Below are 27,558 nucleotides of genomic sequence, written 5' to 3'. Positions count from 1 at the left end.
GGTATTATGTTCGAGAATTCTTGCTGCATTTCTACCATCTATAGAACACCTTCAATTTCAATGCCTGTTGTATTATTATGATTATTATTATTTATTATTATTAATTTTTATTTATAGGGCGCCACTAGGTGTCCGTAGCGCCGTACAGGGACAAACGAGATTACAATACGAGGTGAGACAGCACAGTACAGTAAACAATAAGCACAGTAACTCAGTGAGCTCAAAGCACTGCTAGAGGGGTGGAGGAGGGGAGAAGGGAAGGTCCGCCAACGGCGGAGTCCAAGAGGGAAGGCACGGATGACAGGGAGACCCCCAAGGGGAGAGGAGGGAGCGAAAGGGGACAGGGGGAAGAGGGTCCTCAAGGAGGAGGGCTAAGTAGCTGGAGAGCAGAGTTAACAGTGGTGAAGACAGGAGGAGAGAATACCCTGCTCAAAGGAGCGTACAATCTAAGGGGTGGGTTGTAGGGTAACATAATGACATGCTTTTTACTATTCAAGTCTCCTATAATTTGTCATGTATTTGAACACATACCACTACAATTTACAACCAAATAATGATTAGTCAGACTGTTATGATAATTTGGTCTCATTCTACCTCCACTGAAAAAAATTCTCCCAGTTATCACGTCTAAACTCCATTATTTGTGGTATTTTACTCATTTTTGCAGTTCATAAAATTTTTATATTTTAACATTTTAAGATTGATAAATGTTCCAAATCATACTGTCATTATCTCCCTCATATCACAATTCTTGAGGCATAATCTAGCTGTACTAGATATTGTTTTTACTCCATTCTGTTCTACCCGGTGGAATTTGCTCTGCAGTTTTTGTTTTTTGAAATGTCTGGATCAATTGTAGTCTACTTTTATCCTCTATATCAGATCTGTTGACTTAAAAAGCTTCTCTTACAGCTGCTACGGCTGCTGAAGAATATCTCTATTTTGTTTCCCACTTTCTTTGCAAGTGTTTTTCCTTAATCACTAGGTAATCTAAGATGTTATGTGATGAAGACAGTATGACTGACCATTACAATACGTTCCTGGCCTTAGTGGATGTTTTATGGATGTCTGCCATATTGTAACAATAAATGGAAACTCCATTGAGAATCAAAACTTGTACATCGACACAAAAACTACTTTTAGAGCAAATGTGTCCCTCTTTGTAACCAGAAAAAAAATCAATACTATCTGCTGATTTTGTGTGTGTGTGTGTTTTAAGTGTCAAACTACTCTGTATTTAGGACTTCATCCACCAGGAATATATCTTTAAAATAACCTCTTTTATATCTATTAAGAGAGAACAGATTTGAAATGGACTCCAAATTGTTCTGCCAATGAAACCATTTCTTCTGTAGCCAATTTTCTATGTTTGTTAGAAGTAATGTTTTATGATTCAGATTGGAACTTCTGTCCTCATTGAATGCTTAAAAAAAAAAAAAAAAAAGAAAAGTTAAATCATTCTGTCCACCACACTGCCTGCCTGATATAGGACTGCCTTTTATTTATTTGTCTTTCATTTCTTGTGTATTGTTTTCTGTCGCTTTGTTTTTTCCCTGTAAATTATATTATGTTAAATGGATCATAGAATTTTTAGATACTGAACACCTTTGCTTCTTGTATCATTCAGATTTTTGCTGCCATCTTGCGCAGTACTGTGTCCAGCACTGGCGCGCTGGGGTTCATTGTTCATGTTACCAGCTATAAATCTCAGGGGCTAGAAAGGGTCCTTTATTTTTTAGGGGTGGATGTCAACTGCGTACCAGTAGGATGAGGAAGAGAATGTCCTCAACAGTATAGTTTGCTTTTTTTTTTTTTTTAGTAAAACAGTACCATGAATATAACGTCTTCTTTTTTCTCTCCTTTTAAACACCCATTGAGGTTAGTCAAACTTAGATACCTGTGGTATGATACAATCTTCACCCTCTACTTGAATCACACAGAAGGGCAGCTTTGCGTTCGTGTCGGACCCACAGCCCAGATTGTTGAGTCCAGGGGAGCTCACAACCCAGATTTTGACAGCAGGTTTTAGCATTCGTACACAAAGGAGCTTTATCTCCTGTACTCTGCAGGGAGCCTGGACACTTTCCCCCATATGACTAGGACATAGATATTCTGCACTCTGGCAAGGTATCATCAGATACTGCTTTGGCAAGGAAGAAACAGCTTGATCAATAGTGCCCCTTCCTCAGATTAAAACTAATGGGCTTTGTCACAGCAGCGGGACCTGAGCCACCTGTACCAGTCGAGTATACCCAGAGATCAACTGATAACTGTTTCCAGGCCAACTGGCACTTAATGGGGCTGTTGTTAGACTCACTAACATCCCTTACTATTGTGTGGGTATTATTTTTTTTTATATTTTTTTTTGTTTTTTTTTTTTTAAATCTCCAAAGCAAACACTTTAAAACAACACTGTATGTGCAAAGTATGCAGCAACACAAAACACAAAGGGGCGTATTCAATTGTTAGCGTTAACGCTAACATACGAGCTCTCAAAAAATCTTACCGTTAATATGGTAATTACGCGCGGAATTTCAGCTCGCAGCCCCCTGAGCGGCGAGCTGAAATTCCGTGAGTAAACTACCGTATTAACGCTTTTCGCGCGCAATATTACCATATAAAAGGTAATATATTTTGAGTGCTCGTTTTTCAGCGTTAACGCTGACAATTGAATACCCAAAGGGTTAAATACTTAACAAGCATTGCTCATCAGTCAAACTGAATATCCTCTAACCAAACAATCCTTTCATTTCTGCTGGGCTGGGCAGCGATCTGATCCAAAATGCCATCTGTTTTTGTCAGGCACATAAAAGTGATCAGACCCTTCATGGAGATGAGTACCAGCAGTGTCCTTGCAATGTCCCAGATCATGTAGTAATACTGGTTCCCAACAGTCCAATGGAAGTCGTAACCTCCAGCCAGTCCTGTCAATGACGAGAGAACAGCTATCTGCATCCAACACAGTTCTCTTAAGCACCTCCTGTTTTCCACGGTCTAGTAGGAGGGGATTATCCATAACAAAAAAACTGGTAATGTGATAGTTAGAGATTGGTAGTTTCTAATTTCTGAAGAGTGTTCCTGGGTCATCTTCATCTGGCTCCAGAGCACCCTGTTAATTGACCGTTCATTCGGTTTTAGTGTAAATGACCACATAGGGTTAGCTGCAATTCTGCAATACAGAATTGTATAGACCTACAGTGATCATGCTCTTTTCTGATAAATTACCATTCACATTAACTATGCATTTACTTTTGTCACAAGGCGATGTTTTGGGGTAAAGCTGCCAGGCATTCTTCCAGCGGGCTTATGATAACAGCACTTGTAATAAAGTTTGTCACTCACATCTCTTGACTCATACTTATACAACATTGCTTTTCAAAGTATACAATTCAACCTCAAGGGCTTTGCTGTGGTACTTCCACCAGGGTAGAGACGTGAATATAAATTATTCACAGCTTGCTTAACGATGCTGGCTCAAACCATGAATAGGACATTTTTAATTCAGAATATTATTATATTTCTGGTAACTGAGCTTGATCTTCATCATCATTAGCTATTTATATCACACCACTAATTCCGCATTGCTGTACAGCAAACTCACATCAGTCTCTGCCCCATTGAAGCTTACAGTCTAAATTCCCTAACATACACACACACACACACACACACACACACACAAAGGGAGAGATTAGGGTCACTTTGACAGCAGCTAATTAACCTACTAGCATGTTTTTGGAGTGTGGGAGGAAACTGGAGCACCCAGAGGAAACCCACGCAAACACTGGGAGAACATACAAACTCCACCCAGATAAGGCCATGGTCGGGAATCTAACTCATGACCCCAGTGCTGTGAGACAGAAGTGCTAACCAATAAGCCTCTCTGCTGCCCAATCTTAGTCATATTTATTATATTTGTTGTCATTATATATTTGGTACTGTAGTCATGGCCAAAGGTTTTTGAGAATGACAAGTATTGGTTTTCACAAAGTTTGCTGCTTCAGTGTATTTAGACCTTTTTGTCAGATGTTGCTATGTTATGAAATGCTTGTATTTTTACTTCAGCATAAGTGTCAAAGGTTTTCATTGACAATTACATTAGGTTTATGCAAAGAGTCAATATTTGCAGTGTTGACCATTCTTGAAGAGCTCTGTAATTCGCCCTGGCATGCTGTCAATCAACTTCTGGGCGACAAACTGACTGATGGCCGCCCATTCTTGCTTAATCAATGCTTGGAGTTTGTCAGAATTTGTGAGGTTTTGTTTGTCCACCCACCTTTTGAGGATTGACCACAAGTACTCAATGGGATTAAGGTCTGGGGAGTTTCCTGACCATGGACCCAAAATTTCAATGTTTTGATCCTCAAGCCACTTAGTTTTAATTTTTTCCTTATGTCAAGGTGCTCCATTAGGCTGGAAAAGGCATTGTTCGTCACCAAACTGTTCTTGGATTGTTGGGAGAAGTTGCTATTGGAGGATGTTTTGGTATCATTCTTTATTCATGGCTGTGTTATTAGGCAAAATTGTGAGTGATCCCACTCTCTTGGCTGAGAAGCAACCCCACACTTGAATATTCTCAAGATGCTTTACTTTACACAGGAAGCGCTCACCTTTCCTTCTACGGACAAGCGGTTTTCCAGATGACCCAAACATTCTGAAAGGGGATTCATCAGAGAAAATGTCTTTTCCCCAGTCCTCAGCAGTCCAATCCCTGTACCTTTTGCAGAATATCCATCTGTCCCTGATGTTTTTCTTGGAGAGAAGATGCTTCTTTGCTGGCCTTCTTGACACCAGGCCATCTTCCAAAAGTCTTCACCTCACTGTGCGCGCAGATGCACTCACACCTGCCTGCTGCCATTCCTGAGCAAGCTCTGCACTGGTGGCACCCCGATACCACAGCTGAATCAATTTTAGGAGACGTCCTGGCACTTGCTTGGATGTTCTTGGGCGCCCTGAAGCGCCTAGTTCTTCACAACTATTGAACATCTCTCCTTGAAGTTTTTGATGATCCGATAAATGGTTGACTTAGGCACAATCTTACTATTGGTAATATCCTTGCCTGTGAAGCTTTTTTGTGTGCAAAGCAATGATGGCTGCACGTGTTTCCTTGCAGATAACCATGGTTAACAGAGGAAGAACAATGATTTAAAGCTTCCAGTCTGTTGTTCTAACTCAATCAGCATGACAGAGTGATCTCCAGCCTTGTTCTCATCAACACTCTCGCCTGTGTTAACGAGAGAATCACTGACCTGATGTCAGCTGGTCCTTCTGTGGCAGGGCTGAAATGCAGTGGAAATGTTGTTTTTGGGATAAAGTTCATTGTCATGTCAAAGAGGGACTTTGAAATTAATTGTAATTCATCTGATTACTCTGACATTCTGGAGTATATGAAAATTGCCATCATAAAAACTGAAGCAGCAGACTTTGTGATACATAATATTTGTGTCATTTGGCCATGACTGTACATATTTAGTTGTATTTAGCAAAACATTTTCCATTTGTTTCAAAATTTTTTATTCTGATTCTATAGTCCATAAGGGGTTATGAGCTCAGGATATACAATATCCATTTTTATATGGACTTTTCCCCAGCATGATTTTATAATTGTGTAACCCATCCTTATTTGTTAATGAAGGTTGAACTAATCCATGTGTTGCCTTCTTAGCTAGAGATGCTTACAGAGACAGGCAGTTGTGTAGAATATTAATTAGATATTATTTTCTTTAAGGTGCTGGTACTTGTATCATATTCACCACTCCTCAGTTAATGTACCCATTTTACTTGAAATACAAATCACAAATGTCATATCCAGATGCTTTACTGCAATAAACACTATACAGTGATTTTACAAATTTCTAACATGACTTCAGTAGAAATAATAGTGATTGCATACTAAAGTACATTATACAAATAAATCGAAAAAAAATAAATAGATTAGCTCTTCCTAAAGAACAAGCAGTTCACAGTATGTCCACAACTGATAAATCTCACATGTCCGCTGCAATTCTGTCAGGGAAGATTGTTGCAACATTATTGAGTTTTATCCCAAGTATGTTGTATTTATAAACCAATGCCAAAGTATTTCACATAGAGACACTTAAAACGGTCCCCCCAGCATACATCTTCGGTATATCAGCATATCCATGTCGCCAGTGTTTCGAGAGAAACTTTATTCTACAGGCCAATTAGACATAAATGTGTACATGGTGGTTAGGGGTCTATATTGCAATAACTTTTTTTTTTTTTTTTAAATCATTAAACCATCAAGAAATATATACATAAAAAAATCCATACAATATATACAAATCCTTTAATCAAAAAAGTAGCTGAACACCCTTAAAAATCCACCCAGTTTCACATGGTTTCAGCATAAATGTGTGGTCATCTCCCCTCAAACTCATATTAACCTCTTGTTTTACAAACCATTATAGCTCATCAGAATTATTATATGTTTTAGTAAAATGCTGGTAAATGTTATGAATATCAGAATCTTTTTTTTTTTTTAATCGGCATATATGTTCATATAGCCTTCTCTTTTCTGGTCTAATAATACAGCCAATATTTTAAACTCCGCAGCTACAGGAATGTAAATGAACCACAAACGTAGACTCAAAATGCTTATAATTTTAAATGTGGTTTTGGCTTTTTTTAAAAAGATACTGTAACCTTTCTATGTGTGAAACTATATACGCATGTAACATTTTTTTTTAGCAACCTAAAGAGTACGTTATAGCAATAAGTGATTACAGTGACCAATGGGTCCTATAATTGGACTTTTGTTGACCACCTTCAAAATATTTGTATCCTCTGTGAGGCAGTGTACTGTCACACTATTATTAATTATAAGGTGCCACAGATTCCGTAGCGCCGGATGCAGAAGTAACAAATAGATGATGTAATGCACATAAGTAGCACAGATGAGTAAGAGTAATGCTATGAGGACTGACCGTGTGCAGCGAAATACATGACAGGACATACAAGGGAGTTATACAGTAGACAGACATGGGCTAATAGGTAGAGAGGACCCTGCCTGTGAGTGCTTTAATTCTATGTGTTTTATATCTAAGGGGGATCATTTTTTTTTTTTGGGCACGAGCACCACATTTGAAGAAAATTACTCAATTGTAAGGGCAACAATAAAATATTAATTTGTTAAAAAATAAATTAATTAAATTCACTACAGAATAAAAGGAACCTGGTTGCAGTGATACTGTATCTCTCTCAACATTGTGAAAGTCCCCATAAGGATTGAAGCCTGTGCACCACCAGAAGGTTGTGGCCATACCATGTAGTGGGCATGCCATGCCCCTCACCCAACACATTTTTTACCCCATCACCTGAATGACATTTGTTCACCCGTTGACCTCTGCAACACACTTATTCCCCTAACCTGTAGGACATCACTTTAACCCTGGTCCTAGGGTTGCTGTCTGCATTATCATTACTTTTATTACCTATCCTTTGCTGTTGCATCCTGGGAGCTACCTCATGCTCACCAAAGCTTAGTCTCAAAATTTGAGATTTTTTGCATGTATCACTCACTAGACTAAACTCTGCAGTAGAGTGAACGTTTTCTGCAGAATATCTGAGTGTAGCAAATTCATCCTAACTCTGCCAGACCTTCTGACGTCAATGCCACAGTCCCTATTTTCACAGCTGCAGTGAGACCCTATGCAGTGTGGTACAGGAAAGATACTTGAGGACTCTGGACCCCAGGGCAGGAATACTAAAGTATTCCTATACTACTGTATACCTGGATACTATTGTAATATTACAGTCCTCTTTCTTTCCCGGGCCGCAAATAAGTGTAGGTTGTGCATTTCGTGTCATATATAATAGTAATACATACTATTGGCTATTTTAAAACTGCCATCTTATTTTCTTTCCTTGTAAATATGTATAATATTTTAGAATAGCTGAATAATATTACAGATGTAAGCAGTCGTACATAAATTACCTTTTTTGAAGAACAAATTTACTTCATCATGGCCTATATGTATTAAGTGAAATATACTGTTACCTACAGCTAATTAATTTTCCTAACAACATTTTTGTTTTCCTGAGTTTGCAAATTGCAGTAAGAAAATTGGGTCTTGTCATTTTAGATATTTGTGCTTAGGAATGAAACAAGTTTCATGATATGGCCATATGTTTTAGGTTTTTAGGGTAATTTAAGCACAAAATTCCTTCACTTGCATTATGTTCATCAGTTGCATAATAACTTGTAACAAAATATATTTTACTGGTTTTATATGCTACGCCAGAGTGCAATTGATGGCTCAACTTTTAATTGTGAATTTCCTGTTAATCGTAAACAATGCAAAAGCCACAGTCTATACAAGGCTCTCTCTTACTGACCAACTCTATTACAGACCTTTTAATTCTGGTTGTATTTGTGGTGATATACTAGATCTAGAAATTGAAACCATGTACATTTAAATCTACATTTTTAAGAATATTTTTTTTCTTTTCATAGGTGTCCTTTACTGTTACATTCACTGTCAGATAAAGTGAGGAATTCTGTAGAAGATGATGATGATGGTGAATACAAAATACCCTCCTCTCACCCTGTATCTGCACGACCATTGCCGCTTCACTGTCATAGTGTAAAACCTTTTTCTAGGTAAGACATTAAATGGATTTTATTGGTGTTTTTCTATGTGAAGATAAACTCCCATTGCAGGACCCTACACCAATAGCTTGTTTCACCATAGCAACTACTTTATGTAATGCTTGCTTTATTGTTTGAATGTCACTGACTGATTTCTTGGATGATGTATAGTAATTTGCAGGTTTCGTTCCTAAAACTATCAATTAAATTAGGTGATCTGTAAGACAGAAGACATCTGTAATAGAGATTTGGTTTCTTCTTGCATCATAGTAGGACCAATGTTCTAAACAGGAAACACCTGTGATGTCATCTAGCTTTAGGATGTAAAATGACAGAAACTTTGAGGCCATGAAAGAAACTCAGAAATTTGGGAAGAACTGCATACAATAAATATTTTCTTAGTTCCCTTTACAAATCTAAACGCGTTACTATTTTAAGAATAAGATATGTATTATGTTCTATGGTATATTAAATTTTAAATTGTTTATTCAGATACTAATTGCAAATTTAATAAGTTTTACTTTATATTTTTGTTACAAATGGAGCTATAAGCTGCTTAGGTAACCAGTACCATAATTGTGAAAACAGTTATATGAATAATAAACCAGTTTGACAAATGACTGCTTAAATAAAATCACTGCTGCGTAATGAAACGGTCTTGTCTAGCTTTCTGATATATCGCTTTAATCGGTATCATCTTTTTTGATTCCTCATTTTCACATTCTTCATGTACTTCAGAAAACTAAAAGTCTGCCCAGATTGAGGAACTCTTGCTTACTTATGTAAGGTGTGGGTATTTTCAAACTTGAATTAGTTTTTATCACATGCTGGAAAGCGTAAGGAATCTAAAACAGACGAGAAGCAAGAGGCATTAGAGTACGCATCATGCAAACTCTTTGACACTACATTGCAGTTATATTGCTGGACCAAATATCTAAAAGTTATTTTTATTCTACAATTTTTGAAAGTACATTTCAAGCATAAAGTTCTAAATGTGTTGCTTGTTTTGTAATGAAGGCAAATGCAGTAGCAATGCTGTAATCAACAACTCTTTCTTTAGCATCTTGGATGTAGGTGATTTGCAGCTGCATGAATTGATTGGCAGCAAAATTCTTCCTATCTACTAATAAAGTCTTTAACTTTTCCTTCTTCTGTACTTCTAAGCAGAGGTACACTTCCATTCTAGACAAAAACTGATTGTATCTGAGCCATATGATAAGTAAAGTCTGACAGAAGTGCACTGTCTGATTCAGTGATTGCTGAAGAAATTGGCTTTAGAATCTTCAGGATGTTGTGCAGCTGAACACATAAGACCTCATCATCAATTACTGTGTTCCTTACACTGCTGGACACTTTAAGATCTTCAGTTATTACAGTTTGGTGAAGAACTTCCTTATTTTGTTTTGTCTTTTGTTTTATCGTTAACTTTAAAACGAGATCACTGCTCCCCATCTACTTTTTCAACTGAGTTTGAGTGTTACTATTTTACTTTGCATTATTTTCTTCTTGCTTCTTCTTAAAGACTAAAGTATATTTTAAATGCTTAATTATTTATTTTGCTCTTTTATAGATCATTTGCAGAGTATCCAATTTGACAATGTCATTAATAAGTAGGTTTAGCCCATGGGATGCACAACCTATTGCTGTATGTCTGTTTATCCATTATGATCTCCCATGCTGCTTTCATATTACTTTCATTTTCAGTTAGCAAATCAAATACTTTACTCCCAATCTCTCATAGGACATTACATATTTTTCCACAGATATGCCCTGCACTACGTCTACTCTCTTGGTCACTTCTGTAAAACAAAAACAAAAAAAATGGTTACAGTGCTTTTGGTGCAAAGTTTGATTCATTCTCCCCACACATTAGTTCATCTGTCTGTAAGTAAGGATATTTTTTTCCTTGTACAGATTGCAGTATACACCCATATTCTTACTGTAAGTGGTTTGCTCAAACAGTATGATGGTCTTGGTCATTTAAAAGTTTCCTGCCAATATACATTTTCAGTTATTGACCATGGTGCCCCTGACTAATATATTGCTCTCACAAGAGCTACGTATTTTCTGAAGCTTGACATTTACCCTTGGTCCCTTCTACTGTAAGATCAGCTCTGGTTCTACCACTAAGAATGAGGTACTGCCACTTGTTAATTATAGGTGGAAACTTACAACCAAACTTACAGGTGTGTGAAGTCCATGTTCAAGTAGTGCTTGTATGATTAATAAAAGCCAAATAAACTAATGCAGCTGCAGTACTTTTGGCTCCTAAGCTCACAGGGACAGGAGGATGCACAATCTAACTTAAAAGCCTTTAGACTTCTTCTCTTTGCTCTCTCCTGAGCACCTTTTTTCTAATGTTCACAGGAACAAAATGCCTTGCAAATTAAAAGGACAATAGGGCAAGTCCATAAATAAGGAAGGCACACAATCCTTCATCCACTTCATGTGAAATTGGCAGTGTCCTCTGGTTACAGAATGATTCTTGCATTTAAATGTTGTACAGTGCTTGCCTGTCCTCTGTATACAGGATTTGTATTTATTGTCTGAATTAATAGTGTAGATAACATTTCTATTACATAGCTGTTAATTAGAAAATATTTTGATAAATAAAGGGTTGCAATGTATGGATACTGTGTATTCGCCTTTATAATCATTGTAAATATTGTATAAGTTTTTTAGGATTTTTATTTTTTTATTTTATTTGCCAACAATGTTTAAATTTTTACATTTTTATGTTATAGACGTGAACGGCAATAAAAATGACAGCAATGAAACAAATCCTCTGTATCTGCAGCACTTGTATTTGGTACCCCAGTATACAATAGAAATTGCAGTTGGAAATATGGGGTATATTTCATGGGTTGAATTCATTTTGTGAAAGTAGGCAAGAGAAGAATACCAAAAGTACATTTAGAAAGTATATTGATTTTAATAAATGTAGAAGATACTTAATTATTTATGGTTTCAAAAGAAAGCTCTATCTGAACTGAAAAATAATATAACCGGGTATCGTAAAAATGTATTCCTGGCAAAGCTGCCGTAGTGCGAAAAGCCAAATGTGATATGATCACCTGATGTATGAAAAAGGCTTAGGCAGGTACCAACAGATTATGTAATGCAATTTTCTAGGAAAAAATGCAAGGCAGAATATTTAAGCAAATTTGAGCTCACCATGATAATAGATACCAGGCAAATTGATATCAAAACACAGTAAAATCCTGATAAATGAATGGCACAGGAGTATCTAGAAAGAGCCACCACTCGCATAACTTGGAATAAAACACGGTCTTGTGGTTCAACACAGTGAGTTAGAAAAGCTGACAGAGGCAGAAACGATTTGTATAGTGTAACTCACTGGCTAGATATGGCCAACTCCTGGCAAAAAAATGTGATTGTAGTGGGCTAAGAGACATGGATACTGGATAGTAAAAACATCACCTGATCTGACGAAACCCAGCCCCTGCTGTTCTGCACTAATTGGAGGACCACGATTTGCTGAAAATTGCACTGATCTTTTTGTCTGGTGTCAACAGTGCAAGTTGGTGTTGGCATCAGTGTAGTGGTTTGGGGATGTTATTGTGACAAACATCAGGACCCTTTTCTAAGACTATATAGGGCAGTGTTTGATTACAACACTATAAATGAACATGTCGGTCTTGTTTTTGGCGGTAGGGTACTCATTGATGAATGAGTTTTTGAAACCGGATAGTGCTCCATACCACAAATTACAACAGAAACATTGACAACTAACAGATCTGAATTTAACTGATCATACGTGGGATAAGGCAGACCAGGTTATTCAGAATAGATATCTACCACCAGTTAATTTGCAGTATCAATTGGACACATTGATATCGGTCACTCTTTCGGGACCTTGATAAGTCCTTGAATTTAAGCTTTTCTTTAGTGGCATTGAATAGTGATGTGGCATACACTGGTTAAAATAGGTTTACATTTTTTTGCATTTCTAACCTTGAACCTATGAAAAGGTAAAATGCAATCACAATCTGCTAATTATCTGTTTTACAGATTGGTTTTGACACTAGTGATTTTTTGTAGGTACATTTTGGGGGCCCTTCATGGAATAACTAAATTCTGCAATTGTGAATTTAATAGTTGACACTGATGGTAATTTTTGTCAGCCTGGTTTTAGGATTAGGGATTTTTTGCCCATAATGGTGCTATGTTATACTCTTTAACATCAGCATATTTGCTTTGTTCCCTTCTGTTTTTTAGGCTATGCGAGAATGGACAGTGTTTGACAAATGGAACGCACAATGACACATCTGAGATGAAAAAGCTTAAGGCTCCAGATCTTGGTAAGCACAATTTAACTAAAAATGGCTGGTATAAAGATGGATGTCAATTCTGACTTGCTTTGATAATATTCATATGCATGAAGTCTGTTTCCCCTCAGCTCTATCTTCAGCTAGGGCCAAGCTGTTTTGTTTTTGTGGTATTAGATTCTATTGTCATGTATTTTATTTTTTTTATGATTTGAATCCTCAAACTTGTATTTATAAAACATACAGCTCTTCTCATTAAAAATTAATATAGTATTGAGTAACTTAAAACATTTATTTAGTAAATACATTTGTAAAAAGTTATTTCTGGAACCATATATTTATTTTTACTTTTTAGCTTGATTTTAGGTAGGTAGAGTTGAACATAATATATTTTCTAAATCAACTTGAAGCCTAAAAATCTACTTTGGCTGAGAAATGCTGTTTCTGTATCCTGCACGCTGCAAGCAAATGTTACTGTTAATTAGCGGCAGCAGCTTGGAAGAGAACATCACCCATAATCCTAACCTTGTATGTTCATATCCAGATCATTCAATAAAAACATCCAATTAACAGAATGTGTAAACATAGATTGGAAAAATTTGTATTTTTCTTGGCAAGTAAAGTCTCCTGAAGTTTGATCACTGTGTGGATTCATCTTCTCTTTTAATATAGTTTTTTCTTCACATGATTTAATTTGATGATGATTTATATGCCTTGATATTTTATATATTATTTGTCATGTTGTCTACTAAAATATTAACATCTGCCTTTTCTTCCATATTTCTCTGACCTCACTAGAAATGCTTAAAATATACCTACCGTCTACACATATCAGAGCTATTGTGTTGCCTAAACAAATATACAGATTGAATGCATCCTATCAATTCAAAGCTATTTATGCCTCAGTTATGTAACTTTTAGTTAAACTACATTCTTTTGTACACTGTTTAAGCCATCAAAATGCCTGCCTGAACTCTTTGCGGGTGACATGTACTTTTTAATGTAGACTTTATACTGCACTATATATTGAAATACAGAGATTAGAAAACTTTGTCGGTGTTATTGTGGTATACATGACATCTAATTGATATTTTTCTGACTTTGTGAAAAGGATTGAACTGTCCAAACTGTTTTTACATTTCATCTTTATCCATTACTGTGACTGCTGTGATGCTATTGAATGGAACCATGAAAATGAATTGAAATGGGGCAGTGCTGCACAACTGCTTGAATATGGATCTAGATCATGGTGGGCCAGATATAGTTTAAAGTGCTCTCCTGTGGAAGGAATATCAATTACCCTTCTCATGTGTTTTGTGGTGAACTAAACATAACAAACCCCATTATACAGAGCATACACAGACGCCTTAATTTTGCTCTTTGATATACACTCAGTAGTCACTTTATTAGGTACTCCTTTCTTGTATTAGATAGGAGCACCCAGAAGAGTCTAAATTCTTTGTGGCATGTATTCAACAAGGTGCTGGAAACATTTCTTAGAGATTCTGGTCCATATTGACATGATGGCATCATGCAGTTGCTGCAGATTTGTAGGCTGCACATTCATGCATTCACATTATCCCATTCCACCACATCCCAAAGGTGCTTTATTGGATTGAGATCTGGTGACTGGAGGTTATTTGAGTACACCGAACTCATTGTCATGTCCCTGGAACCAATTTGAGATATGACCTGTTGTTTGTGACATGGTGCTTTATCCTGCTGGAAGTAGCCATTAGAAGATGGATACTATATAGATATATACAAGTGCCACCAAAACTGTAAATCCATAAGATACACTGAGATAATATGAATTGTAAAATAAAAAACCTTCTGCAGGACTGATTTTATTAAATACCCATAAAACATAATAAAAAAAAATTCAGAGTGTGTGCACATACTTGTACAGTATAATTCAAGAACATTATATCTGCAGTTGAAAACATGTAAAGATGACTCAAAATATTAAAGATGACAAGAGTCAAAAGCTTAATGTATATTGGTGTTGGAAAATGCTGTTCTAAATTTATAGGCAACTGCAAATTAAGTATCTTCCAGAAGGAGAGGCATATATCATTGCCACCAGAAGGAGAGGCATATATCATTGCCACCAGAAGGAGAGGCATATATAATTGTAGCCATGAATGTATATCGAAACGTACGATTCTGAAAATTCCTTGGGAAAAGAAGCCGGGTGTACTACTAACGGTCATCATCTGATAAAGCCATGTTATGGGCAAAAGCATTAGGTGTGTGATTAATGTTGTGTTATATTAGTACTGAAAGAATGCAGTCTATCTTTTTCTTTGAACAAAGGGAAAACTGGTGACCCAAAATTTTGTTCTGAGAAGTATCCTGTTGGAGGTATGGAAATATTTGCTGCAGTATACACAAACTTGGACAAGAAACACCTTGCTCGAGACCACCTAATATTGCGTAAGTGAAGTCTGAAAGATGTGCCATTGCGACGGCTATAAAACGAAACCCTTGTTCAGGATTACTTGTTCCCCTGCTCAGGCGAGAGCGGCTAACATTCTGCCTCCTGAAACTTTGAGGTGTTCACGTTTTGGTGGTGTGCAATAACATTTATGATAGCAAACTTATTGCACCTGGCTTCTTTCCCCTTGGAATTGTAAGTTCCAATGTACATTGTCCTACACTAATTTACATTAATGTTTTGGACTTTTATACTAGGCTTTTGTCATCTTTGATATTGTGGGTTATCTTTACATGTTTCCAAGTGCCTCATTTAATTAAGCACTACAGTTCGAAGATGGGTGGACTGTGAGCGTAAAGAGATGCACATGATCAGCAAACATTCACAGGTAGGCTGTGGCATTTAAACAATGTACATTTTAGGCCCCTGAATACCAACTGAACAAAGAAAACATTCCCCAAACCATTAAACCACCACCAACCTGCACTATTGTAACAAGGCAGAATAGATTCATGGATTCATGTTCTTTACATCAAATTCTGACCCAACCATCTGCAAGTCGCCAGAACAGGCAATGTTTTTCCAATCTTCAACTATCCAGTTTTGGTGAGCCTGTGTCCACTGTAGCCCAAGTTTCTTGCTTTTCTTGCTATTAAACTTTAATAATAAGGCACCAGAGAAGATTTGCTGAACCATACAGAATGCATGTAACAAGAAAGTACATAGCATTTTAGATGTGAAGGTAATTAAATGTGCCGGAAATAGTGTCTGTCTGTTATATGGTAAATGGATATTTTGAGGTTGTCGCTGTTATAGTAATCTGTATTTTTTCGTCATTCTAAACTGCTTGCTTTGTGAGTGCTGATTAAATGACTACCACCGAACTCACTATATAGTAGAAGCATGAAGCAGGAGAAATGGGGGACTGAATAGAAGGCAAATTGGCACAAGCTGAACCTGTGCCCAGGAGTGTGGGCGCTACTTATCGGATCTTACCTGCTCACGAGAGCTTACAATCTAGAGGGGAAGAGGCAGACAAAAGGGTTTGACACACAGCGGTGAGTCAGTGTAAGGGTAATTGGAAATATGGGGAAGGGTTGAAACAAGTGTGTATGACACACAGAGCGGGAGGATGAATAAGGTTGAGGAATACTTTGTTTTAGAGAGGGTACACAAATATTATTATAAGAAATCAGGAGAGTGGTTAAACAGTGGACTGGTAGGCTTTAAAGAACAAGTGGGCTTATAGGGAGCACTTGAAGCTTTGCAGGCTATGGATAGTCTGATATAAGTAGATAATGTTCCAGAGGTGGGGGCAGCAGAGGAGAAATCTTGGATGCGGGAGTGAGACAAGGTTACCAGAGGTAGTATTCATTGGCTGACTGGAGAGGGTGGCAAGAGGGAGTATGTATGGAAGGGAGCAGAGAAGTTGGTGAGGAGTTTGAAGAGGATTCTGTAGGGGAAAGGGAGCCAGTGTAAGGCTTGGCAGAGAGGGGAAGTAGAAGTGGAGTTGTGAGAAAGGAAGATCGATCTTGCCTCAGAGTTGAGGACAGATTGAAGAGGAGTGAGACCAATGGATGGGGGGGAAGACAGATTACTATCTGTCCGGTACCAACAATCAGTCCACGGTCAAAGTCACTTAAATCACATTTCTTCCCCATTCTGGAGTTTTGATCTAAACAACTGAACTTTTATGTTTTACTGCCACATGATTGGCTGAATTGGTTTTTGCATTAATGAGCAGGTGTACCCAATAAAGTGTCCATTGAGTGTATATCTTAATAATAAAATTTTACTTTGGTTTTTATTTTTCTATAAATGTTTGTAAAGCATGGGAATATATTATTCTACACGGGCCTTACGTCACTGCAAATAACTATTTCTTAGCATTCTTGGAAGAACCATACTGCTTGGTTTGATAAGGAAATCTAATTTGAGGGCTTTGGCTTGTTTTTAAGCTTTGCTAATATTGGTGCAGTGTATGAAAGATATTGGTGCGTTACTCAAAGCTGATCGGAGCACAATATGAATGATTTTTATTGTGTGCAAGTTATTTCTACCCCATTAGGACATGATATACTTTTTTCCTTTACTAGCCTCGAGTTATCTGCTGATTGAGTGGGACAGAAAAAAATGTTTAGCCTCTATACAATGTTTTGACAATTAGTAAAATAAATGCCTGTGTATGGATTTAGTTTTATAAAGTGATTAGCAAATCCATTTAAATGTGTTAAAATAAGAAGGTACCTCACAAGGAATTATGAAGATTTATAAATAGTAGCATGTTGTGGCAGAAAATACTAGTGGCATTCTTTTGTATTACATAATATTACCCAGATTGTAGGTGCAAAGCAACTTCCTCTGTTAGGGCATGCAAAAAACCCACACTTACACACTTTACTATGAAAGTAAACCATACCTCTAATAAATGGGTTTATATGCAAATTTCCAGTAAATGCTAGAATTTGTATAATAACTATAGTTGTATTTTCATCATCATCACTATTTATATAACTCCACCAATTATCTAGCACTGTACAGATTATATTGGACTTTCAGTCCCTGCCCCATTGGAGCTTACAGTCTAAATTCCATGTATGCTTTAGATCAGGTCTGACCAACCTGTGGCTCTTCAAGTGTTTAACTACAAGGCCCAGTATGCTTTGCCAGTAGCCAGAGAGTCACAGGTTGTCCAGGCCTGCTTTAGATATTCCACTGTTTGAGTGAGCAGAATAGAATCATGGTACTCTGGGTTTTTTTTTTTCCCTGTCCGTGCTCCTTTTTGCTTATATAATTCAAATATATTTTAGTGATCTATTCTGATAAGCTACCAAAGGAAAGTTTTGTATAACCTGATAAAGTTTACTTTGTTTGAATTAGTGGTTCAAAATTGTGCTGCTACACTTGTTAAGACTTAGCTAGGGTATGCTCTGCGAAGGACACTGGCCCCTAATTGAGGCCTGTCACAGGGATTGATCCACCTGGTACACTGTGAAATCATACTGAACTCTGGCAGCCATGTAGAGCTCACTGAAGAAAAAGCCAGTGTCATTAACAGTGGCAACATAGTGCTCCCTGCGAGCTGATACTCAGCAGGTTAAATATTGCTGTATGCCACTCTGTATTCTATACACAGGATTTTCTGCTTGATGATTTTGTGTATGCTAGATATTAAGCTTTATTTTGTTCTGTCTGTTCATACGCAAATCTGCCTCCATATACTTGTTGTCACAAACTCTTCGTTTCATGCAGCCGTGAGAATGATAGGGAACCAAAGGACTAAGTAATACAGAATTTCCAGTGTAACAGTGATTGCATACATATGGAAATTGGACCATCCACAAAGGCATAAAAAATTGTCGATCATGAAGTTCTTAAATTGTCCTGTGATAAAATGTACTTTAACAAAATGGACACAGATGTTTTTTTGCACTGTGAAATAGCTGACAGCACAAAGATTCCTCTTTTTAAATTCAGGATTTTCTTAAAGAGCTTTAGTTGCTGAAGCTTCATGCTTTTTATATTTACTTTACTTTCTTTTCTTCGTTTCTCTTGCCTACTGACTCTCAGAAATTCCTCTTTTGCTTATCGCACCTGCACAATGTTTAGAAGTGTCATCACTTAAAGTATTAAATCCTGTAGCAAGTTCCCCATTTCTTTGCTGGTAGATTCATGGAAAATTATATCCTCTCTTTGGTAAGCCACAAATGCAGCAATACAATAAGATTAGATAACATTACTCCAAGGACTTGTGACAGCTGAAAATAGGACTTGCTCTGTTTCTCCTTAAGTGGTTTATATCTGTCTAATGCTTTTGTGTTGGAATGTGCTGACTTGTATTGTTTCAACTGCTTTCTTTTTTTTCCTACACTGTGGCTATATCTTTTGTTCATGTTTATCTTCTTGTCTGTAAAACACTTTGAGATTTTTTATTTTATTTTTAACGTTTGAAAACCACAAGCAAAAATGTTTGTTTTTATGTGGTAAGTCTATACAATATAGTAGCGCATTATCTCTCTTTGACGCCTTAGTATCCAGGTAGAATACTTCCTTTTGCGAAGTGTAGTAGTTGTGCTGAATATTCCTGATGAAGCTAAGAGGCATGAATTCTGTTCATATGCAGGTGAAGAATCATTTGACAGCTCCCTTCCTTCACAACCCCCACCACCCCCAGCACGTGCCTGCGTCACAGAGCATGTAAAACAGACTACGTCAGGAAGCAGACCGAATTCAGGGGTGGACTTGTTTCTTCCTCCTACGGGTAAGATTGGTAGTATAAATGAGAAGGAAATCACAGCACAGATTAAATGGAAAACTATTACCGCCATTTCCATTAGATGTATTTTATTGATTCCTTTCCAGAGTGTTTGATACCGTCATGCATTAAATTGCAAAACATTAAGGTTTGCATTAAATCTCCCTCCACTTACAGGCACTTGCCACAAACAGGCACATTAAAGGTGCCCCTTCTCTGCATTTGTGAATTCCTGCTGGCCATTTAGTAGGAAATTGATTTGTCTGCGGGTCACAAACAACACAATCAACCATTGAAGTGGCACAAATTAAAATCTGTAATATTAAGGGTTCATAAAATACAGAATTAGAAAATGTTTAAAGTGGTTTATTTGAAGCCCCGCAGGGAAATAAAGGGTTAATCGTGCACGCCCTTATGAGCTTGAACAAGAACCTTGCTGTAAATAACCACAATCTGTTGCTAGAGTATTCGGTAACTCCTGTAGAAGGAGACATAGCTCAAAGCTATATTTTATGTACATGTCATAATTCATTCTTTATAAGGTGTTCAGATCTAGTAGATGAATCTATATGACTTTAAAATACCCAGTGTGTTTTAGCTGTTGTACGCCTTCTGCTTCTTTATGTTTGTAGTTTTCCTTCAGAAGACAATGACATACTGCGGTGTGATGTCTTCCTTTGTAAAGTTTTGAAAGGGTTAAAATGTTACCTGAAGGATTCTTGTAATATCATTAGAGGTATTTTGATGTTTGACAGAATAAACATGCTTGTGTGCCCCTGGCATGAATATATTCTAATAAGAAAGTAATTTCCTTGGAGATAATAGCCATCAGATTACTTCACTCTGAGGCTATGATTCGTTTTAATGCTGCATATTACAAAACTTGAGGATATTTGTGAAAATCTATCCCAGTATAGTGTTGTTAAATTCCTTTTATACTATCAGAGGCACTGGGTTCAGGGCTTCCAAACCAGTGGTTCACTAACTTGTACAAGTTTTTTCCCTTTTATGTAAAAAGCCGGTGCCTTATTGTTCCTAAAATTTAAAGGGCAATATATTGAAAATAAAAAGCTTTTATTATGGTCTGATAGAGATTGATACTATTTTTCTGAGTTATTATACAAATCAACAGTAGATAGGGAGACACAACAGCTCACACACATAACAAATATAATACATTAAGGTACAGACAGTCATGGCTGTGTTCTTAGGCAAAATTGTGAGTGAGCCGTGGCTGAGAGGCAACCCCACACATGAATGGTCTCAGGATACCTTACTGTTGGCATGATACAGGACGATTAGTAGCGCTCACCTTTCCTTCTCCGGAGTATCGCTTTTCCAGATGCCCCAAACAATCTGAAAGGGGATTCATCAGAAGAAATGACTTTACCCCAGTCCTCAGCAGTCCAATCTCTATACCTTTTGCAGAATATCAGTCTGTCTCTGATAGTTTTCCTGGAGAGAAGTGGCTTCTTTGCTGGCCTTCTTGACACCAGGCCATCCTCCAAAAGTGTTCACCTCACTGTGCGTACAGATGCACTCACAGCTGCCTGCTGCCATTCCTGAGTAAGCTCTGCGCTGGTGGGAGTGGGATCACTCACAATTTTGCCTAAGAACGCAGCCATGAATAAAGAATGGTACCAAAATATCCTCCAAGAGCAACTTCTCCCAACTATCCAAGAACCAGTTTGGTGACGAGCAATGCTTTTTCCTGCATGATAGACCACCTTGCCATTAGGCAAAAGGGATAACTAAGCGGCTTGGGGATAAAAACATTGAAATTTTGGGTCCATGGTCAGGAAACTCCCCAGACCTTAATCCTATTGAGAACTTGTGGTCAATCCTGAAGAGGTGGGTGGACAAACAAAACCCCACAAATTCTGACAAACTCCAAGCATTGATTAGGCAAGAATAGGCGGCCATCAGTCAGTATGTGGCCCAGGAGTTGATTGACAGCATGTCGGGGCGAATTGCAGAAGTTTTCAAAAAGGGTCAACACTGCAAATATTGACTCTTTGCATAAACGTAATGTATTTGTCAATAAAAGCCGTTAACACTTATGAAATACTTGTATTTTTACTTCAGAATACCATAGCAACATCTGACAAAAAGGTCAAAAAACAATGAAGCAGCAAACTTTGTGAAAACCAATACTTGCATCATTCTCAAAACTTTTGCCCATGACTGTATAAAGTATAAATAAGCAATGGAGCATAAATGTACAAAATAAAGATAATCTAGAATTACAAATTAAATATACAAATGTGTAAATAGTAGTATTGAAGTCCAGTTAGTAACCAACACATGGAGTCAGACTTTTGTAATATATTTATTATTGATTTATTTATTATGGTGGGGGGGGATATATATTCATTGGGTCATGTGACTGCTATATGTCATGAAATTAATAAGGTAACCACAAACTGTAAATCATGAATCACTCCTTGTATATTCTGACAAGTAACTATAGTCATTTTTTCCTATTTTTTTTTTAGAAAAAAAGGAGGGAATTGCACCTTTCAATCTAGCCCCAGTTAATTAATTTGGGAATTGCTTGGGACTGGGACAAATGGGAGCTGAATAATTAGTTCTGGTTGGAATAAAACCTGAATCCTATGTTCTCTAGTTGTGTGTGAAAATGCTGGTCTTGTAATGGCTGGGAGGGTTTGTGGACTTTTTCCTTAATGAAGAATCCAGCACCAAAAGTTGTTTTTGTACTTTAGTTTGTTGTTGTACAAATTTGGAATTGTCAACATTTTGCAATGCTGTCATACGTCGTTTAGCACATAAGATTCCCCCTGCCGACAATGAATTGTAATTGTTGCCCTTCTTGTGTGTTAAGTTTTTTTTTTTATGCAATCATTTACTAATTTACCACTACAAATTCATTTGTATGTTGTAGACCATTGTTTAGAAGCCCCTTTACCACCAACTCGAAGAGCAACAAGTGATGTCAAGCTAAATCGACTTTCTCAAGAATATGATCATCTACCATCATGCTCAGGTATCTTGTGTGTTGAAAGACTGAATTAGTAGAAAGTCATTTGACTGAAATGATCATTGGGATTGGACTATGTAACCAATATTATCTTTTTTGGAATGAATGCCTTACTTGCTGGAACAGTTTGAAGTACTAGTGCTGGTCTGTTCACTATATAATGGACTTGTAGTGTTTTGCATTCTTTGTTTGGACTCTGCACAGTGAATTATTTGTTTTGTGAGGACTGAATGCTTCCTCTCTCTGGACACTAATATGTATACATATATGTTATACCTCAGATCCCATTTGTAATGCTGATCCTGTGGCTTTTCTTGAGTGCTGAACGATAGGATTTTTTTCCAATATGGTCACATGCAATTTTACACTTAATAGCTTTCACAGTCTCTTTGGTACCCAAACCCTTCTCAAGTTTCTTTCCCTGCAGCACTTCTTTCAGCATTAAACAGTACACTAACTGACCTTACCTTTTCTCCTGCCTCTATACTGTGGTTGAGCTTTATTGGTTGCTGTTACAAACGTCCAGTAGAAATGCTGGTTGCCTCTCTGATCTCCAATAACTCATCAACAAAAGTTAATTGAACTGCTATTGGTGGCCAGTTACAGACACCTTTATTACTTTTGCAGGACTTGGCTGCAACAATCTTTCAGTTCAGGTTTTTTCGTATGTGTCTGTCTTGACCGTTTTGGTGCCTCAAGCAACACTATCTGTGAGCACACTTGAGTTGCAGTATGGAAATCATTGCTGACTATGCATTGTTTAAAGATTATCTCACATATTAAATATTTTAACACCCATCTTTTGTTGTATTATGTGATTTCCTGTGGTGTGCTTTTTTTTTTTTTTTTTTTTTTGCAGTATATATGCTTTGTTCCCATTTATTTTCTGTGATGCTTGTGTGAGTTTATTTTGTAGAGACTAAAAATGCTTCTGTTTACACCACTCTTAAATTTCCCTTAGATACATGTATTGGATTGTGAACTACAGAAATTGTGTTGGGCTATAATGCACTGGTGTGATGTGCAAAGTGCTGTGTGCATGGGAATGTTGCTGTACTAAATGATCGGCGCACATGCATCTTGAAATAACAAATAAATTAAGGATTTTGTTTCCCCTTTTAAATGGAAGTTTTTGAAGATGATTTGTTTTTCTTTACTCCCCCCCCCCCCCTCTCCCTCTCCCTCTCCCTCCCCCTCCCAAGCTTTGAAATGCACTGTAATTTCTTTCCTAACAGATAAGCAACACAAGCATTTAAATATTAGATATCTGACATACCAAAGCAGGCTTGTGATGAGATCAATACACATCATGGAAAAATGATAATGCACTGGTTGCTTTGGAAACATTACATTTAAATAACTTAAGACGACTTTCTGTAATCTTTAGATCTCCCTGTGTGCACATTGTTGGCTTCAGCTATTTAATCTGTTACTCTGTATATGAGTGTCTTGTCATTGTATGAATGTAACATTGCAAACCGCTTTACTAATACTGTAGTATAAATCTACCTATAGATGAAGTACATAGACTAAGATACTCTAAATGTACCACTCTTTCTTTTTTTTTTTTTTTTTGCCCTTCACCTGACATTACTTCCTCTTACTTTTCAGACACTATTTTTTGTAATACCATATCTAGCATATTTCCATGACCCATTGTCATACGTAATTTAAAAATGCAATGTAAATGGGTACATACACCTACACAGTGGTCAAAGTGGGCTTGAATACGTTGAAATGCCATCCACTTCTCCTACTGCCTTCATTGTAAAACTATCAAAATCCATTGACTTACATTTTCCATGCTGGCATTTCTAAATTTACACTTCGACCACTGTGTGTGTATTATAGTCTGTCAGTATAGGACAAATGTATTTAAAGCATTACCCTGACATTTTCCTTTGTTAAGATGACTTTTCTTCTACTGAACTATGTTGATTTAAAATGAGATTGAGATTTTATTTTTATGTTCTTCATTTCCCTAACCATAGATTTGCTAATAGGTGCATGTTTGTTGTCACTTTTTTGTCTTAAGTTATTTGCTTCTTTGTCCTTGTATAGATTGTCCACAAGCACCTGCCAGACCGCCCAAACCACTTCCCCGCAGAACTGCACCTGAGATACATCATAGGAGACCATACAGTGCTGATTGTTCGGCAGAGAATGTAGATGCAAAAATAGCTAAATTAATGGGTGAGGGATTCTCCTTTGAAGAAGTTAAAAGGGCTTTGGAAATCGCCCAGAATAATGTAGATGTGGCTCGCAGCATACTGAGAGAATTTGCGTGCTGCCCTCCGCCAATCTGCCCACGTCTAAACCTATAACAAAATGACATATCTTTAAGACTACACTCCAGGAGCAAAGAGGAAGAATGAATTTGATTGATCACCTTCGTTCTAAAACAATCATTTCGTTTTGTTAACACCCTTGGCTATGCTTACAGGCCAGAAACCCAGCTTTACTCCGTTATACGTCAAATTCTAAAGTTGGGGAAAAAAATTTGTAATTGTTCGCTTGGAAAACCTGACCTATATAAACATTTTTCCCTCTCTGAGATAAGCCTGTGAAATAGTTTATTTTTACTGGTTTTAAAGCTGGTAAGATTGTTATTTGTATTATTTTTATAGTTTGCTTTTTGTTATATTTTTAAATATTGAATGGTTGTGTTTGTAGAAGAGTAGCAGCACTTTCTGACCTCATTGCATTCTGGAAAATGCTTTTCTTTCAATTTTTTTCCTTCAAAATGTTAATTTATCCAAAAAATACTGCAAAAAAAAAAAGAAGTGGCCTTTACTACTGACTTACTGATAATTATTTTGTATTGGGGAAATTTATTTGAATGTATAATGAATGCAAATAATTTGTTGGACAGTTGCCTTTACAGAAGTATTTTGATACTATTGTTTAGCAAAGCTATACTTGGTGTATAGTAACTCTTAATCTTCTATGATCTTAGAAGGAAATGCATAAAAGCAAAGGCTTACAATGAAAAGCTGTATCATCCTCCTGTACTATGGGGATAAAATAAGCATAAATGTACAAAACAATTTAAATTGCTTAATGTATTCTCTACAGAGGTGCTGTACGATACATTAGGTAAACAAATCTGTTACAAATCTGTAAATCTTTTTGGAATTAAAATGCGACTTGCGTGTTTACAGTTTTTCTAATAGCAAAAGGGGTATGTTTGAAAAGCAAATGAATAGATGGGTTTTGTGGCCTCGCTACTGTCAGAAATGAACGTTGGGTAAACCATACCATGGCAAAAAGGTATTGGCTGCAACTTACTGATTACTGTCTTTCAAATGGTACGGTCTTGCCATTTCACACATCTCTTTTTAAGCAATGTACTTGTTTTATATGGAATCATTCTTTCCTATATTTTGTTATGCTGCTTCTGTAAACCTGTATTGAGAGTTTAAATATTTGTTTCCATTGCTAGTGTTCGAAGAAATGTTTTATAAGCCATACTACTTGAACAGGTCAAATTGATTGCAATAAAGCACCAATGTTAAGTCCACCTGCAAATGCTGGCCAATTCATTTGAGACCATTGACTCTTGGAAGTTTTAGTATATTGCTTCAAAATTAAAATTGAAAGCTTAGCAGTCAGCGTTATAATAATAAAATGATCCTACTTGTGTCTGTTTTTTATTTTATTTGAAATAGTAAATTATTTACAGAATGTAAACTAAAGGGCAGATCAGCTTCCATGCAGCAAACCAGCCTTCTCTTCATATGTATATTAATAAATATTATGTTGATTTTTAAGTCTGCTTTTATTTGTACCAAATGAATGGAAGTAATTTTACTGCAAATACAACATTAAAAAGAAGTTAGTTTAAAGTCTCTGTCAGGCCTCTCTCTCCCTATGAGCAATACTCTCTCTGCAATTCCTCTTCTAGGGGCCTCATCTCTTCTCTGTACCACTCCATGCATACATCAAAAACCTGCACATACCTACCCATGTCGGGGATGTGGACTTTGGTGGGGCTCTGGACGAGGAAAACTGCTTAGACGTATGGGATGGCAGCTCTAAATGTTCTATTAATGTTAGGGTTAAAATTAAAATTGTTACAAGCTTCTTTACCGTTGGTACTTGGTCCCGACCAGGCTCCATAAAATCTTCCCTAGCTCTTCTCCCCTTTCCTGGAGAGGTTGTCAGGCACAAGGTACATTGTTACATATCTGGTGGACCTGTCTGGTCTTGCAGAGATTCTGGTCGGAGATTCATACTTTAGCCCAGTGGTTCCCAAACTGTGCCCCTAGGCTCCCTGGGGTGCCTTGGAGATCTCACAGAGGTGCCTTGGCCAGGACCAGTGGTAAGCAAGGCTGGGGACTAATTGATAACTATTTTGGCTTAGGGGTGCCTTGAAAAAAAATTTGGAGACCCTAAGGGTGCCTTGAACTGAAAAAGTTTGGAATCCACTGCTTTAGCAAACACTCTCACACCTTCCTTTTCTGCCGCACAATGCTCTACTACTTCTCCTGTTCCCAGACTTTTCAAAACATCTTAATAAGCTTGACCGACACGTTTGTATTGCAGCCACTTTTCTAATGGCTAGCTCTCGGAGAGTCCAAAATCCTCCTTCTATGCAAGCGCTTAGAACAAAGATTTGGTTAATCTGCAAAATGAAACTTATGACTAGCGTCCTAAGGAATTCTACTGTCTTTCCTGAAAACTTGGTTTCCCTGAACACAATTTAACAGCGTGTTTTCCCTTCATTCTTCGCTTTGACCTGATTGAAATTAACTGCCCTGTGTTGTTATTTTACTGCTAGTTCCTTGTCGCCTGAGGGATACCCTTCCCCCACTGTCTTCTATTCTTCTCTTCTTTCCTCTCCTCTTTCCTTAGCTTTAAAAATTAAACTTGCTAGACTGTATTTATTTTAGTTTTTTTCTACTAACTGAGCTGCACTTGTTGCTTTTTACTGTAGCAAGCAGTCCTGTTGTTTTTTTGTCACTTCTCTGT

The 27,558-nt window shown here is 37.1% G+C and overlaps 1 protein-coding gene across 1 annotated transcript in view; it reads left to right on the top strand.

Annotated features, from left to right (window-relative positions):
- Nucleotides 1-26,357, top strand: part of CBLB (Cbl proto-oncogene B) — a 134,132-nt gene extending 107,775 nt beyond the window's left edge. Inside the window, exons 13-17 of the mRNA XM_075194907.1 lie at nt 8,474-8,620; nt 12,848-12,930; nt 19,458-19,595; nt 22,492-22,593; nt 24,649-26,357. Coding sequence (XP_075051008.1) covers nt 8,474-8,620; nt 12,848-12,930; nt 19,458-19,595; nt 22,492-22,593; nt 24,649-24,911 — 733 coding nt within the window. The 3' untranslated portion in view covers nt 24,912-26,357. The remainder of the gene's footprint in view (nt 1-8,473; nt 8,621-12,847; nt 12,931-19,457; nt 19,596-22,491; nt 22,594-24,648) is intronic.
- Nucleotides 26,358-27,558: the final 1,201 nt, after the last annotated feature.

This window comes from Mixophyes fleayi, chromosome 2 (assembly GCF_038048845.1).
Source record: "Mixophyes fleayi isolate aMixFle1 chromosome 2, aMixFle1.hap1, whole genome shotgun sequence".
Taxonomy (NCBI): domain Eukaryota; kingdom Metazoa; phylum Chordata; class Amphibia; order Anura; family Limnodynastidae; genus Mixophyes; species Mixophyes fleayi.
Note: the sequence above shows the minus strand (reverse complement) of the source record. Positions and strands in the feature narration are given on the sequence as shown.